The sequence below is a fragment of the Silurus meridionalis genome, chromosome 29 (assembly GCF_014805685.1).
Source record: "Silurus meridionalis isolate SWU-2019-XX chromosome 29, ASM1480568v1, whole genome shotgun sequence".
NCBI classification, from domain to species: domain Eukaryota; kingdom Metazoa; phylum Chordata; class Actinopteri; order Siluriformes; family Siluridae; genus Silurus; species Silurus meridionalis.
The window spans coordinates 10,255,814-10,272,832 of NC_060912.1; the positions used below are offsets into that span (position 1 = coordinate 10,255,814).

The 17,019-nt window shown below is 33.8% G+C and overlaps 1 protein-coding gene across 2 annotated transcripts; it reads right to left on the reverse strand.

Moving 5' to 3' along the window:
* Positions 1-2,126: 2,126 nt before the first annotated feature.
* On the reverse strand, positions 2,127-16,240 carry LOC124381759 (NLR family CARD domain-containing protein 3-like). Of its 2 annotated transcripts, XM_046843610.1 has the most exons (17): positions 16,159-16,239; positions 15,578-15,684; positions 14,051-14,199; positions 13,548-13,664; positions 12,794-12,910; positions 11,769-11,885; positions 11,174-11,290; positions 10,159-10,275; positions 9,384-9,434; positions 7,446-9,212; positions 6,955-7,149; positions 6,358-6,531; positions 4,849-5,022; positions 4,238-4,411; positions 3,717-3,890; positions 3,124-3,297; positions 2,128-2,564 (listed from the first exon to the last, which is right to left on the reverse strand). In XM_046843610.1, the coding sequence occupies exons 3-17, from the start codon at positions 14,125-14,127 to the stop codon at positions 2,552-2,554; spliced, it is 3,558 nt and encodes a 1,185-aa protein (XP_046699566.1). In that variant the 5' UTR covers positions 14,128-14,199; positions 15,578-15,684; positions 16,159-16,239; the 3' UTR covers positions 2,128-2,551. The 2 variants fall into 2 exon arrangements, with proteins under 2 accessions (XP_046699567.1, XP_046699566.1); XM_046843611.1 differs by lacking the exons at positions 10,159-10,275; positions 11,174-11,290 and having other exon boundaries at positions 2,127-2,564; positions 16,159-16,240.
* Between the last annotated feature and the right edge of the window lie 779 nt (positions 16,241-17,019).

The following is a 17,019-nucleotide window of genomic DNA, read 5'->3' on the forward strand; positions in this document are numbered from 1 at the left end:
CTCAAAGTCAAATAAATACTTATAAAATAACTTTTTTCTGTTCTGCCTAAATTGCCATATATTCAGTTATTTCCCATTCTTGTGTGTGTGTGTGTGTGTGTGTGTGTGTGTGTGTGTGTGTGTGTGTGTGTGTGTATTCTCCAAGCATTAAATCTGAAATGGCAAGAATAAGCTGATATATATTGTCATTGGTCATAAATATAGTTTGTTGCTACAAAACGCATGTGAAATAACTTGAACATTTAGAACATTTTCAGTGCTATTTATTGCCCAGTCTCAATAGAATGTCTTGCTTTTTAGATCATCAGAAATTTTAATGAAGTTTTCAGGTTCCATCAGTAATTAGAGACTCGCCTTCACACCTGCATTCATAAATCACCCTGTTAAAACTACACAAAAGACTAAAACCAGTCAAACAAATTGTATTGCAGTTCAGAAAATTGTAAAAACGGCTAGTTCACCAAACTAGCATTTTATTGACACCAGTGTAAGGCAAAGTTATTTAGTAAGGGATCTAATGAAAGAATAACACACACAGTCATGTGAAAAAATCAGGACACCCTAATTAAAGATTAGTTCTTTAATAAGAAATGTTTACTTATATATGTCTAATCTTGTTTTTAGAAAAAAGAAAGTGATTTAATTGCAGGTAAACAAGAAACATTAAGCTTCTTTTACTTATTAAACAAAAGATAAACAAAAATGTGTATTCCAACTGAGGAAAAAGTTAGTAACCCAACAGCAAAAAAAAAAAAAAACATGAGAATGGAGAATCAAATAAACACAGGCAAAGTGTGTAAAACAATTATACTAATTATTATAAAAATTATAATTATTAAAACATAAAGAAATGCACTCGAACAGGAAAACAGGCAGATACGAGGAGACTTGAAGACAAGGAGACCTAGGAAAAAACTCCGATAGACAGGAGAAGCCAGGAGACTTGGGAAAACATGAGGTACAACAAAAGAGAAAAATACTGCACTCGAAAAGTGTACAACAAAATGGCAGGACCTAACGTAGCAAACACACAAACACTTAGAGACACAGAATCAAGAAGGACTAGAAAAAGACTTAAGAAATGGCAAACACCCACGAGACAACAAACACAAACACTAACCCACACAGATTTGTACAGAAAGATCACAAGAAATCATATAAACTTGTCATATTGTTTTAAACATCATTATGACAAAGAAAAAAATGTTCTTAATAATACTTTAGTTAGGCTTTTGTAAAAAGCAAAAAAAGAATTACTTTTAATGCATAGCATAGAATTACTTATGGACAGGTGAAAGGTGATGTAACTCCTGAATACTGATAGTTAATTGCTGGCTATGTTTGTAAGATGTGCACATTTACACATTTATAATCATAGACCAGTATTGTGTAATAGAGATTAAATGATAATTAAATATGGAAAAAAAACATCTAACAATGAGCTAAATGGCTCAAATGCAAGTAATTTAAGACTGTACATCGCAAAAGAAAGTAAAATGCTGAAAGTAAAATGATTAACACTCATTTTGGTACTACTCCAGAAAATGTCATCATTAGGCAGCATGCAGAAATGAAGTATGTGTGAATGTATATATGAATACTGATGTGTATTTGAATACTGTAAATATGTATGTATACTGATAGATATAAATATGACTGATCTGTCATATAATCTGTATCGTTATTTAATCCTCATACTATCTATAATGTCTTATATTGTCTGTTTTGTCTTGTATAGTCCAAGCTAAATGTATATGTAGAGGAATGGAATTTAGTTGCCTAGTACTTTAAGTTTTTTTATGTTTAGCAGATGTAAATATACAGAATGTTTAGCTTTTTTATGTTTGCTATTTGTGCATTTAAATATCCTTGGGATCTGTGTGGGTTGGCGGGTGACGCTAGGGGGCGATAGAGAACAGCCTCACGCTTCACAGAGCATATGAAGAAGTCACACTGCCAGCTTCAGAGAAACACACACGATAACTCACGTTTTTCCTGTGTTTATTGTTTATACAGTTTCGACAGCTGTGACAACAAAATAAAACTGCTTTATGTGCCACCAGAAATCTCTCTCTTTTCGGTGTGTGTAACATATAGTTTTAATTATAAAAAACACAAACACACATTTTAGGTAATTATTTATAATTATATATATAATATATAATTTTGAGCTCTAGTGACTCTGTTACTTGAAAAAAAAAACATATACACATGCAAACAAACAAACTTATACATATGAGAAAACACTAAAATAACAAGGACATAAACAAACATCTTTATCTTCAGCTGCTCTCCATATCACGCTGTCTTCTACATCTGCATCTTTCAAACCAACCACCTGCATATCTTCCCTCACCACATCCATAAACCTCTTCAAATTCTCTGGCAAAAAGTTTAATCCTTGTGTTATGTGAATAAAGCAAGGTTTTAAGTGAGTAAAATGCTGTTATACGTCAGTGTATACATACGCAGTCTGATTCACTGTGATTCTCTGTTCAACAACATGGAACTGCATGGATACAGGAGTCTTCATCTCTTACAGAGATGTTCATCACATACTAAATCTAAAAAAAACAAAAAAACAAATATCTGAATTAGTATCCAAAAACTGTTCTGTGACACTTTATATGATCATCTATGATCCAAAAGAAACATTATCATTTCATCTTAATAATTTGTCGTTCTGCATTTCTTTATTCTTATGAACCTCTGTGTTAGAACTTTCAGCTGCACAAACAAGAAACCTCCACAAATTCTAACATGAAAATGTGAAGACATTGCCTATCAGATCACTGCTCTTCTCTAATCACAGGCTTGGAGCTTTTTAAAGTAATTAACCCTACTGTGTGATTTATTTCTTGAAGATTTCATGCAGACTTTAAGAACTAGCAGAAGTGAACAGGGAAAAACACAAGCCACAGTTGGAGTGATTGTCGAATGAATTCTAAATCATTACCCATCAGAATTACAGCTAATGGTTAGAAAATATCCGATTAATTTTAACCTGGTGATCTGATATTTACTGGAACTAAAATATTATAATCTAATAACCAAATAGAATAAAATCCAATAACCAGTCTTCTCATTTGTTTCAGTGGTAAAATAAAACAGATCATTACTCACAACAGCTTCTGTAATTTGTAATGTGCATCATTTCTCAGATCAGAGAGCTGCTTCTTTCCTGGGTGTTTTATTTTATTTCCATACAAATCCAGGACTTTCAGGTGTGAGGGGTTTGACATCAGAGCTGAAGTCAATGCAGCACAGCCTTCATCTGAGACATCACAACTCTCCAGCCTGCGGAGACACAACGCCACACTCTTCAATCTTTCAGTTTATCAACATACTTTGTGTGCCTTTGTTTGCAGGCTAGTCGTAGCTTTGCGGCTAAGGACGCTAAAATCCCAGTGATTTCAAATCCCAGCCACACCAAATTGCCACTACTGGGCCCCTGAACAGGGCCCTGATCCCCATAACTGCTCAGTTGTATGAATAAACTAAAGGTGTCATTGCAGAAGATTACAATTATATTTGTGTTGCAGCTCCTCATATGGACACCCACAGACTCTGTGGCAAGATATTGAAGATATTTGCTCAATGAAAAATAAACAATCCTCCTTCTCAGAACACTGATGACAAACCTAAAACCTCCAGTCTCACCATTTGAAAAATATGTCTACCTGAGGAGCAGGTCATGTGCAGAGAGATGATCTTACCGCAGTGCCTCCAGTTTACAGTCAAGATTCTCCACTACAGAGGATAGATACTTCACTCCTGAGTCTCCTACTTTATTCCAAGACAGATCCAGTTCTCTCAGGTGTGATGGGTTTGATTTTAGGGCTGAAGACAGAGCAGCACAGCTTTCACCTGAGACGTCACAAAGCCACAACCTGCAAACACACAATGACACAATTCACTCTCTCAGTTTATTAACATTTTTTGTGCGCCTTGAAACCATCTACTCCTCAGAGTTGTTTGCCAAGTCCATGTAATTCTGTTCCTGGCCATCTCCCATTGAGGTAGCATCAACTATCCACAAACCAGTGGGATATGGGAGCACTTTAATTAAAAATTCAACATGATTCGGAGGTTTGCTTAAGATGCTTGAAATTGGGAAACATGGCTCAAGCACCTATTATCTATGAGTATGAAGCATAAACCTCTGCTTCAGTCTCACTAGTAGAGAATTCATTTTACTGAAGAGCAGGTCATGTGACTCTCAGAGAGATGAGCTTACCTCAGTGTCTCCAGTTTACAGTGAGGATTCTCCAGAGCAGCAGAGAGATGTTTCACTCCTGAGTCTTTTATTTTATTTTCATGGAGATCTAGTTCTCTCAGTTGTGAGGGTTTTGATGTCAGAGCTGTAGCCAGCGCCAGACAGCCTTCATCTGAGACGCCACACTTACCCAACCTGCAGAGACACAATGACACACATCACTCTCTCTGTTCATAAACATAAACAATTTAATATGTGTATTACAAGATAGTAAAATATATGATTACTGTAAGACATACAGATAATTCTAATCAAATTAAAGGAGAATTTACAGATTACAGCAGCAATCCAAAACGCTTTGCTAGTTTTCTGTAATCAACATCTTGTCCTATGATGTTTATATTTCTGGTTGTGGGCCTTTTCCTCCTTTACAAGGATGATAAATCTCCTTGTGATTATATTGTTCCATGTGTGGTTGTGTTTTCATGTGGCACATGGTAACGAAGAAAGAAATGCAGAAGTCCTAACAATACACGCTAGTAAGCAAAAAAAAGGGTAGTGTGCTACTAAAAAAACCAAACATGATTTGATCTGAAATGGAAAAGCAAACTGGTAAGAGGAATTGATCTTACCTCAGTGTCTCCAGCTTGCAGTGAGGATTCTCCAGTGCAGCACAGAGACTCTTCACTCCTAAATCTCCGAATTTATTTTGAGACAAATTCAGTTCTCTCAGGTGTGAAGGGTTTGATATCAGAGCTGAAGTCAGAGACGTACAGCCTTCAGCTGAGACACCACAATCACACAACCTGCAGATACACAATGACACACACTTCACCAACACATTTTCATCTTGGATTTATACTTGCTTTATGATTTGAAATGTCTGTTATATTGGACTGTCTCCTTTATTTTGTCTCATCTTGTGATTAGACAAATTTATTTACATTTTTTTTTTTATTTTAACAATTAAAATAAAATGCCTGCTTGGTTAAATAATATCTTAAATAATATTTTAAAGAAATAAAATAGAATAAATCAAATTAATGCAATATAGTTTTTTATTATATTGAGTAATCAATTAAATGGGCACAAATTAAATTGATTAAATAAAATAAAAAAATAAAAAAACTTGAATTAAATAGTTTACAGTAGTTAGACCACATTTGGGTAATTCAGATGTGTATGTAAGTGTGTGTGTGTGTGTGTGTGTGTGTGTGTGTGTGTGTGTGTGTGATCTACTAAAGATCGAAAGATATGATCAACTAAACTGTTATATTTCTTCAGCATACATTAACTAATGTTTTCATCCCTTCCATCCTTCATTCATTCACTCCCTCGATATGTGGAATTGTCAGTCTCCTTTTAAGAAAAATTCTTGAAGCTGGACATAAAACTCTAAAGAATCCATAGTGCTAACGTTAACCACTAGTCACTTCTTGCTTAGCGGCTTATGCTAGCGCTATAGATTCTTTAGCACTTTTATGAATGCGCACACCAAATAGCATTTCTGGTACAGAGTGAATAGCCACAGTGACACAAGTTTAATAAGAACAATATAAAAATGCGCTCAAAGTGCAAGGAGGAAACTAAACAAACTTGTGGTCTACCACTTTATACGTTAACTATGTTCTGCACATAAAAAGGATTGCAACGGAAATCCCTGTACTGAAAAACTTCAGGACGAATACGTGTACAGTTACACCCCTAATATATATAAATTTTTAAGTGTAATTTGGTGTGACAGCACAAGATAGGGTTGTGTTAATTTTATGGATGTGTTACATTTGACTTTTTTTCACTCGGGGCTTGTTGTTAGCAAGAGAGAGACATTATGTGTTGTCATAAAATAATTATGCACTTGTTGAGTGAGATATAGTAATATTATTGGTTAGTCTTTGGTTTCAGGTCATGTATTGTAATAGTGGATGTATTTCTTAAATGCACAGTTTTAGCGTATTAAAAAAGTCGCTGTGTCCCTTTGCACCACCATCTTGGATTGGAGTAAGAAAGAAAGAAAGCAAGAAAGTCTAAGACTGTTAAATTTGCAGATCTGGCAACCCTATTTTGATCCATTTATTTTTATAACATTGCTGAGTCTTACTAAGGAGCAGGTCATGTGACTTTGAGAGAATGGATCTTACATCAGTGTCTCCAGCTTGCAGTGAGGATTCTCCAGTGCAGCACAGAGACTCTTCACTCCTGAATCTCTGAATTTATTTTGAGACAAATTCAGTTCTCTCAGGTGTGAAGGGTTTGATATCAGAGCTGAAGTCAGAGACGTACAGCCTTCAGCTGAGACACCACAATCACACAACCTGCAGATACACAATGACACACACTTTACCAACACATTTTCATCTTGGATTTATACTTGCTTTATGATTTGATATGTCTGTTATATTGGACTGTCTCCTTTCTTTAGTCCAATTACAAGATTATATTGAGTCTGATCAATAATTATTGATGTTATTAAAAATTACTGACATGATGTATATAAAAAGTTAATGCTGGTAAAATTTAAAGTATGTGTCAGTTTTCTAAATGCAATTCTTACACACGTTCCTAATTTTCAGTGAATTTAATTATTTATTTGATGCATAAGCAAAACGTTTAATTACTAATATATTTGTTCTGCATACTGTAATGTTACAGCAAAATTCAAGTGCAAAGCAACACTGTATAAAATAATTAACTTCAGATTTTAAGGTGTTATGTGTCTCTCAAACAAATGATCTTACTTCAGGTTTTTAACCTTACACACAGGACTCTCCATTAAAGCAAAGAGACGCTTCGCTTCTACGTTTCCTAGTTTATTCGAAGAGAGATCCAGTGTATTGACCATCAGATGCAGTTCTTGCAAATTGAAGGTTTCTGACTTGAGCACTGAGACCAGAGCTGCACCACTTCTGCTTTGAATCGAATCACACCTAAAACTGTAGGAAATAACATATGATGAACTAACAGTAATGCAAATGATCAAACAAGTCTGAGTGATTATTATTATTATTATCATTATTATTATTTGCAGTCAGAGCTGTTCAGATTTGGATTGGTGTTTCAGCTGTGTACATCATCATACTTGTATCTATCATCATAGAAACACTGTATAAGCCTGGATTTCTATGATCTGGTATACAACTGATTTTAAAAGTTTATAATAAGAAATTGATTCCAAACAGCAAAGACTTGATCTCAATACTGTAACATTATAACATTACCATTTACTTACATTGCTTTTCTGGATGCTGCAATCACAGGCACCAACTTCACAAGAACATCATCTTTTACCGTCCCTGTACTGGTATATTTACTCAGGTCAAATTCCTCCTGTTCTTGTGCTGATGTCAGTAAGACAAACACCAGAGCAGACCACTGTGAAGAAGAGAGTTCACTTTGTTTCCCAGATTTCACGTACTGCTGGATTTCCTCCACTAGAGAACTGTCACCCAGTTCATTCAGGCAGTGGAACAGAATGATGGATCTCTCTGTAGGAAGATCTTCATTGATCTTCTCCTTGATGTACTGAACTGTTTCATCTTTGCTCTGGGAGCTACTTCTTGTTTGTGATATTAAAGCATGCAAGAGTTTTTGATTGGATTTCAATGAGAGACCCAGAAGAAAGCGAAGGAAAAGATCCAGATGTCCAGTCTGACTGTTCAAAGCCTGATTTACAGCACTCTTGTGTAGTTCTGAAAGGGTCTTGAACACCTGATTATCTTTAAGAACATTTCTCTTTTCCTTCATGAAGGTCAGGTGCACATACAGAGCTGCGAGATGTTCCTGAATGCTCAGATGAACAAAGCAGTACACTGTACTTTGGTGAAGCCCAAACTCCTCTCTGAAGATCTGCGTACACACACCTGAGTACACTGCTGCTTCTGTCACATCAATGCCACTCTCTCTCAGATCTTCCTCATAGAAGATCGGGTTTCCTTTCATCAGCTGCTGAAAAGCCAGTCGTCCCAGCTTGAGAATCTTTTCTTCATCAATTTCCTGCTTCTGTAGGTACTTCTTTCTTATCATTTTTGTCTGAATGATGAGGAAGTGTGTGTACATCTGAGTCAGAGTTTTGGGAATCTCTCCACTTTCTGATTCACCCAACATTCTCTCTAGAACAGCAGCTGAGATCCAGCAGAACACTGGGATGTGGCACATGATGTAAAGACTTCTTAATGACTTCAGGTGTGTGATGATGTTATTGGCCAGGTTCTGATCACTGATTCTCTTCCTGAAATACTCCTCCTTCTGTGGGTCACTGAATCCTCGTACCTCCGTGACTCGATGGACACACTGTGAGGGGATCTGATCAGCTGCTGCTGGACGGGAGGTGATCCAGATGAGAGCAGAGGGAAGCAGATTTCCTATAATCAGGTTTATTAGCAGCACATGAACTGATGCTGATTCAGTTACATCACACACTGTCTCTGTGTTCTGGAAATCCAGAGGAAAACGAAACTCGTCCAATCCATCAAAAATAAACAGAGCCTTTTCCATTCTGGACTTTTCTATTTCTTTTGTTTCCTTAAAACAGACATGAAGGAGCTCCACCAGACTCAGTTTTTGGTCCTTCATCAAATTCAGCTCTCTGAAAGAAAGTGGAAATATGATGGGGATGTTCTGGTTTGCTTTTCCTTCTGTCCAGTCCAGGATGAACTTCTGAACAGAGACAGTTTTTCCAATACCAGCGACTCCCTTCGTCAGTACAGTTCTGATGGGTTTGTCTTCTTCAGGAAAGAACTTAAAGATGTCATTGCATTTGATTGGTGGTTCCTCTAATGTTTTTCTCCTGGATGCTGCCTCGATCAGTCTCACCTCATGTTCTTTATTTATGTCTCCACTGTCTCCTTCTGTGATGTAGAGCTCTGTGTAGATCTCATTCAGGAGCGTTCGGTTTTCCTGGTTTATTATCACAGCAGTTAGACACTGAAACTTCTTCTTCAGATATAACTTGATCTTTTTTCGGAATGTATCTGCGACAGCAAATTCTGGCTCGCATCTGTGAGAGAGAAAATTAGGAAGACCTGGAGTCGAATAATTAGAGATTTAAGTTCTTTGTTATTTTTACACAAAGAACCTATTTCCATAATCAAATCACTCTGTTGTTAATAACAGCAGAGAGGTTTATAATACCAGAGCGTCACAGTCATGCTGACGGTTTGGATCTTACCTTGTAGTTGTGATGATCTTGTTTATTTTGTCTCCTGTTTTCTGAAGAGCACTGCGAACCAAAATTTAAGCTATTAAAAACCTTAAGCAATTTAATAATCTAGTCTATACATTACACTGATTTTACTACAATATTTGTGGTAAGTGCATTAACAATTAGAGAATACAGTACTGAAAACAAAATTGAGGATAAATAAGTTCAGAATCCAAGAACACACCACTGTGGATCTGGAGAAATGTGTGCCACGTTATTTCCTTCCTTTTGAAAGTACTGAAGTCTGTTGTTTTTGCCATTTACTGATGACATTTGGATTTTATGGACTGGATTAATGTAAAACAGCAGATAAAAAATTTCAGCTTTTATTTTCTAAAATTCACAGCACCTGAGATTTCAGGAAATGAAAGCTGAAGTTCCTATTATGTGATTTATTGTAAAGTCCCATTTTAATTTTCACCTGTATTTTTACATAAATACTGATAGTCACACGCACAATGAATCACAACTGATGTCGAATTTTAGAACTAAACAACACTATGGCTACTTTGCATTTACCGTTGGAATACATGTTTCTGTTTACATTTCTTATAAATTCACATCATATCACATCATATCACATCATATTACCTCGTAATTTTTTCATAGTTTATTAATGAACATGAACTCTCTAATGCATTTATTAAACGTAACTATAATAATAATTATATAAATATCTGTTAATGATTGTGTCATTCAGACAATAACTGTGACTTTAGTTAGGAGAACTATGAGATATTACCTGTGTATAACTGAGATTTTTTCATCTCTAAATCTCAAAGGAGGCTTCATGGACTCATCACTCTTCATGGAGACACAGCTGGGTTCTGCTGACTCAGATCTTTTTCTCTGTAGTTCACTGTAGAACATTATAAAGTGATCAGCAGATCATATTTCACTTTCTCACAAATAACAATAGAAACTTCTGATCTGATGAATTTGTATTATATTGCAAATTGAAATCATTCAGTTTAATATATATTATGAATTGACTTCCTCTTACACACAGCATAAAGTTTATAAGACGGAAATGCAGATTGAAATGAACACCTACATGCTGGAAAAAACTGAAAAATGTACAAAACTCCTGTTTCTAATCACATAAGATTTTATAAGAACATCATTTTACTTTATAATGATCAGAATCTAACAAGTGGAAACTGCTAACTTTTCATTCTTAATAGAAATTCTTCAATTTTCATACACACTATATACATATTTCTGAAGTAGTGACAGTAGTAGATTAATTATTACCATCATTATTATTATTATTATTATTATTATTATAACTATTACTATTATTACTATTATTAGTAGTAGTTATTGAAAATTTTAAAACTTTACCTGTGAGATATTTTCACAAAGAAAAAATCTTTAGTTGTTTTATATCTGAATGAATTAGTAGTAACACGAAGTAGTGTTAAATTCAAGATTATTCTTATTAGTAGCAGTAATAATAGTAATTACACTAGTAGCTTTATTATTACCATGATTATAATAATAATAATCATTATTATTATTATTAGTAGTAGTAGTAGTAATAGATCCATTAATAGTAGTAGATATTTAAGCATTTAAAACATGACCTGTAAGACATTGTGACTGTAATAAATGTTAATTTCCTGTAATATATTTATTGAGAGTAATGTAGAATAAATAAAAACTAAGTAACTATAATATTCATCAAAATATCTGTTAATGATTGTGTCATTCAGACAATAACTGTGACTTTAATTAGGAGAACTATGAGATATTACCTGCGTAGAGGTGAGGAGTTTCCAACGCTAAATCTCAAAGGAGGCTTCATGGACTCATCACTCTTCATGGAGACACAGCTGGGTTCTGCTGACTCGGATCTTTTTCTCTGTAGTTCACTGTAGAACATTATAAAGTGATCAGCAGATCAAATTTTACTTTCTCACAAATAACAATAGAAACTTCTGATCTGACGAATTTGTATTATATTTTATATGGACATAATCCAGTTTAATAATAACTATGACCTCGACCTCTTCTTACACACTAATCATCATTTGACAAATAAATATTTCTAGTTGTTTTATAACTGAATTTATTATTAGTACATTTATATTTGTAGTAGTGACACTAGGAGTCCTTGTAAATGTATTATTAATAGTAGTTGTAGAAGGACTAGCAGTCCTTCTATTACTACTACACATCTTTTTATTATATTTAGCAAAAGCAATCATTTTTCATAGTTTATTAATGAACATGAACTCTCTAATGCATTTACTGAACGTAACTATAATAATAATAATATAAATATCTGCTAGTGACTGTGCCATTCAGACAATAACTGTGACTTTAATTAGGAGAACTATGAGATATTACCTGTGTATAACTGAGATTTTTTCATCTCTAAATCTCAAAGGAGGCTTCATAAACTCATCACTCTTCATGGAGACACAGCTGGGTTCTGCTGACTCAGATCTTTTTCTCTGTAGTTCACTGTAGAACATTATAAAGTGATCAGCAGATCATATTTCACTTTCTCACAAATAACAATAGAAACTTCTGATCTGATGAATTTGTATTATATTACAAATTGAAATCATTCAGTTTAATATATATTATGAATTGACTTCCTCTTACACACAGCATAAAGTTTATAAGATGGAAATGCAGGTTGAAATGAACACCTACATGCTGGAAAACTACAGAAAAATGTACAAAACTCCTGTTCCTAATCACATAAGATTTTATAAGAACATCATTTTACTTTATAATGATCAGAATCTAACAAGTGGAAACTGCTAACTTTTCATTCTTAATAGAAATTCTTCAATTTTCATACACACTATATACATATTTCTGAAGTAGTGACAGTAGTAGATTAATTATTACCATCATTATTATTATTATAACTATTACTATAATTATTATTATAACTATTACTATTATTACTATTATTAGTAGTAGTTATTGAAAATTTTAAAACTTTACCTGTGAGAAATTTTCACAAAGAAAAAATCTTTAGTTGTTTTATATCTGAATGAATTAGTAGTAACACGAAGTAGTGTTAAATTCAAGATTATTCTTATTAGTAGCAGTAATAATAGTAATTACACTAGTAGCTTTATTATTACCATTATTATTATTATTATTATTATTATTATTATTAGTAGTAGTAGTAGTAGTAATAGATCCATTAATAGTAGTAGATATTTAAGCATTTAAAACATGACCTGTAAGACATTGTGACTGTAATAAATGTTAATTTCCTGTAATATATTTATTGAGAGTAATGTAGAATAAATAAAAACTAAGTAACTATAATATTAATCAAAATATCTGTTAATGATCGTGTCATTCAGACAATAACTGTGACTTTAATTAGGAGAACTATGAGATATTACCTGCGTAGAGGTGAGGAGTTTCCAACGCTAAATCTCAAAGGAGGCTTCATGGACTCATCACTCTTCATGGAGACACAGCTGGGTTCTGCTGACTCGGATCTTTTTCTCTGTAGTTCACTGTAGAACATTATAAAGTGATCAGCAGATCATATTTCACTTTCTCACAAATAACAATAGAAATTTCTGATACATAATCCAGTTTAATAAAAACTATGACCTCGACCTCTTCTTACACACTAATCATCATCATCATCAGTACAGCAGTGTTAAGGATTGTAGAAGGACTAGCAGACGTTCTATTATTACTATACATCTTTTTATTATTATTAGCATTAGTAGTTTTATTATTATTATTATTATTATTATTATTAGCAGTAGTAATAGTTTTATTATTATTATTATTATTATTATTATTATTATTAGCAGTAGTAATAGTAATAGAAGTGCCAATAATTTTATTATTAGTAGTATTATAGTTATCCTAATTCATTTTTATTACTCTTATTGTTGTTATTATTATTAGCAGTAGTATTAGTAGTTGTATTATTATTATTATTATTAATTTTAAATATAGTGTAAGATTCATTAGTAGAAGATATTTAAGCATGTAAGAAATGACCTGTAAGACACAGTGACTGTTATAAATGTTTATTTTATTTAATGCCTTTACAGAAAGTAATGTATTAATATTAAAATATCTGCTAATAATTGTGTCATTCAGCCAATAACTGTGACTTTAACTATGAGATATTACCTGCGTACAGGTGAGATTTTCCAATCTCTAAATCTCAAAGGAGGCTTCATGGACTCATCACTCTTCATGGAGACACAGCTGGGTTCTGGTGAATGTGATCTGTTTCTCTGTAGTTCACTATACAACATTATAAAGTGATCAACAGATCATATTTCACTTTCTCACAAATAACAATAGAAATTTCTGGTCTGACGAATTTGTATTATATTTTATATGGACATAATTCATTTTAATAATAACTATGACCTCGACCTCTTCTTACACACTAATCATCATTATCATCATCACTACAGCAGTGTTAATCAAATACCGCTTGTGAGGTGGAAATGCAGGGTAAAATCCTATTTTAATTTCACAATCTACAGATCAACTAATGTGATGTTAAAGACCCCTTTAAAAAAATGCTGATGTGGCCCAGGCAGAATTTGAGTTGGACCCAGATTTTTATCAACATCTTCAGTATCAGTATTGTCTTGTCAAGCCTTGAGTGTATTATCTCATACCTTCTATTTACTGTTTCACTGCATTCATTTGAAGGTGAAGCCCATATGTAAATGGGGTCCAAATCCAGGCTCTCCATTTTTTTATATATTTTGTATGCACACAACACTAAATCCTGAAGACGCTGATTTTTTCTGCTAGGATTATTCTCCTAGAAAACACAAACATGCAGTTAAAATTATGTCTTTGTTCAGTCACAGTACTGAGTGATTGTTCTACATACTGGAACGACTTCCCAAAAACTAATCATGGTATCATTAATGGGGAGGCAGAGTCTCTCCCTAATACACTGGGAGGCAGGGAGGAAAAAACCCTGGAGGAACCGAACTACGTGATTCCTGACGTTATTTTACCGTTAAATTAATCATGGAATAAACTTAACATGTGAAAAGCTCCAAGCACAAAAATCAGGAGTCAAAGTAGTTTCTATATGAATCAAAATGACCACTGTTAAAAGAGGAACTCTTCTAGAAGGAAGGAGACACACTAAAAATAGTGTCGTTGGGAGTGAAGACGATGGACAGGATTAGAAATGAGTCTATTAGAGGTACAGCACATGTAGGGCGTTTTGGAGACAAGGTGAGGGAGGTGAGATTGAGATGGTTTGGACATGTGCAGAGGAGGGACATGGGGTATATCAGTAGGAGAATGCTGAGGATGGAGACACCAGGAAGGAGAAAAAGAGGAAGTCCAAGGAGGAGGTTTATGGATGTGGTGATGGAAGACATGCAGGTAGTTGGGTTGAAAGAGGCAGATGTAGAGGACAGGGGGGTCTGGAGACTGATGAGCCGCTGTGGCTCCCCCTAATGGGAGAACCCGAAAGAAGAAAAGAAGAAGAAGAAGAAGAAGAAGAAGAAGAAGCAGGCGACATTTGGTTGAGAAAACAATAGGAAACAAAGGAAAGCACAAGTGTAAAGGACAGAAACCAAACAGGACCTGACAGCAGACATATTGTTCACAGAACTAGCAGTAGTCGCAGTTATTATTATTATTATTATCATCATCATCATCATCATCATCATTATTATTATTACTACTACTAATATTATTATTTATATTATAATTATTATAGTTATTATTAATATTATTATTATTCTCATTATTATTATTAATAATATTATTATGATTATTATTAATATTATTATTATTATTACTAATATTATTATTTATATTATAATTATTATTAATATTATTATTATTCTCATTATTATTATTATTGTTATTATTATTACTATTATTATTATTATTATTATCATCATTATTATTATTATTATTATTAGCAGAAGCAATAGTAATAATAGCAGTACTGGTAGTTTTATTAGTAATAGTAGTGGATATTTTAGAATTTAAGACAAAACCTGTAAAACATGAGTGTAAAACCAGTTTATTTTCTCGAATCCATGAACTGAAAGTAACGTGGTGCCATTAAAGACAAAGTTAACAAAAAAATGTCAACCAAAATATCTGCTAGTGACTGTGTCATTCAGACAATAACTGTGACTTTAATTAGGAGAACTATGAGATATTACCTGCGTACAGGTGAGATTTTTTCATCTCTAAATCTCAAAGGAGGCTTCATGGACTCTTCACTCTTCATGGAGACACAGCTGGGTTCTGCTGACTCAGATCTTTTTCTCTGTAGTTCGTTGTAGAACATTATAAAGTGATCAGCAGATCATATTTCACTGGTGAGATGAATTTGTTTTATGTTTATTAAAATAGAAATGAAGCAGAAAACTGAAGGCAAAATTAAACCGTTTCAGTGCAGCAGTGACGCAGTTCAAGCAAACACTCTAGTTCAATACAAGTAAACAACTACGCTAAAGCAACTTTTTTTTCAGCCCTATTACTACTCATTATTGAAAAATTAGGAAATCGAGTTGGAAATAAAATATTTTAAGTTAAATTTTAAGTTAAATTTCCCTCAAATTAATAAGAAAATTAGGAGAAAAAGTGCGGTAAATAAAGCCTCTGTAGAGGGAAGTTGATCTCTCAGTTCCGCCTTTCCGCTAAAACACACAGTTTTAATGTTGTTTCTACACAAAGACAATCAAATAAACCACGAAATATTCTGATAATAAAGTTATTTCTGTTATAGAAAATTACTCACATGTAGAAAACAGTGACATTAATATCACAGACTCAGTGCTGCTGCAGGAGTGTTTCTACAAACAAAATGGAGACCAGAATAAATACTTTCGGTTTCATTATAAACTACACTGACGCTTCTGTAGCTTCTGGTACCTTCCGCTTCTGTAAGAAGGTCTACTGCCGCCAAGGGTCTGCAGGAGAACATCTGGAGAAAGAGACCGGATCTGTCGCCAGTCTTTTTGATTGCTTTTATGTTCAGTTTAAAAACTTTTATTATTTACAATGTGACCAATAAAGTGTGATTTATATTTATATGTCGATTAATTTCTCTGCACCCTACAGGAAATCAACTCAGCTCTAAATATCATCATTAGAACACTTCTATAGAAACCATCAATATTACAGAGCAGTACAACAGAGAGCTTCATCATCTCATACAGTCAGAATGTTTACACAATTCAACATCATTGTGTGCATTGCGGTTTTCAGGGGATTTAAAATATTTATAAAATTGTGTGTTTTTGTGCAAATTGTACAGGAAAGAAAAACACAAAAGTGTAAATGGTTGATGAAGAAAGTGTAACTTATTTGAACCGTTTTGCCCAAACTTTCCTCACGAAGTCCAGATTTTCTTCAAAAGTCCATTCGATAAATGCTCTTGTAAGCGTATCTACGACCAAACTCATTTCTTCTCCTCTAATTTCTTCTCCACATGAATATATTTGAGCTTGTGCAGTTTGCTACAGATGCAGGTTGTGATTCTGACTAGTGCAGCTCTCTGACCATCCAATCAAAACGTTTGGAAATGTGGGAAAAGTGACTGGACGCCTTCTAGAGAGCCTCAGACTCACCAAATCAGTCTGAATAGTTAAAGCAACAG

Bases quoted from the DNA above. Each gene is read 5' to 3' on its own strand.
- LOC124381759 (XM_046843610.1), bottom strand. From the start codon at position 14,127: ATGGAGAGCCTGGATTTGGACCCCATTTACATATGGGCTTCACCTTCA. The intron at 12,911-13,547 runs GTAATATCTCAT...AATGTTCTACAG, and splicing joins AAAATCTCACCTGTACGCAG to TGAACTACAGAGAAAAAGAT. The intron at 9,213-9,383 runs GTAAGATCCAAA...TCTCTCTCACAG, and splicing joins AAGATCATCACAACTACAAG to ATGCGAGCCAGAATTTGCTG.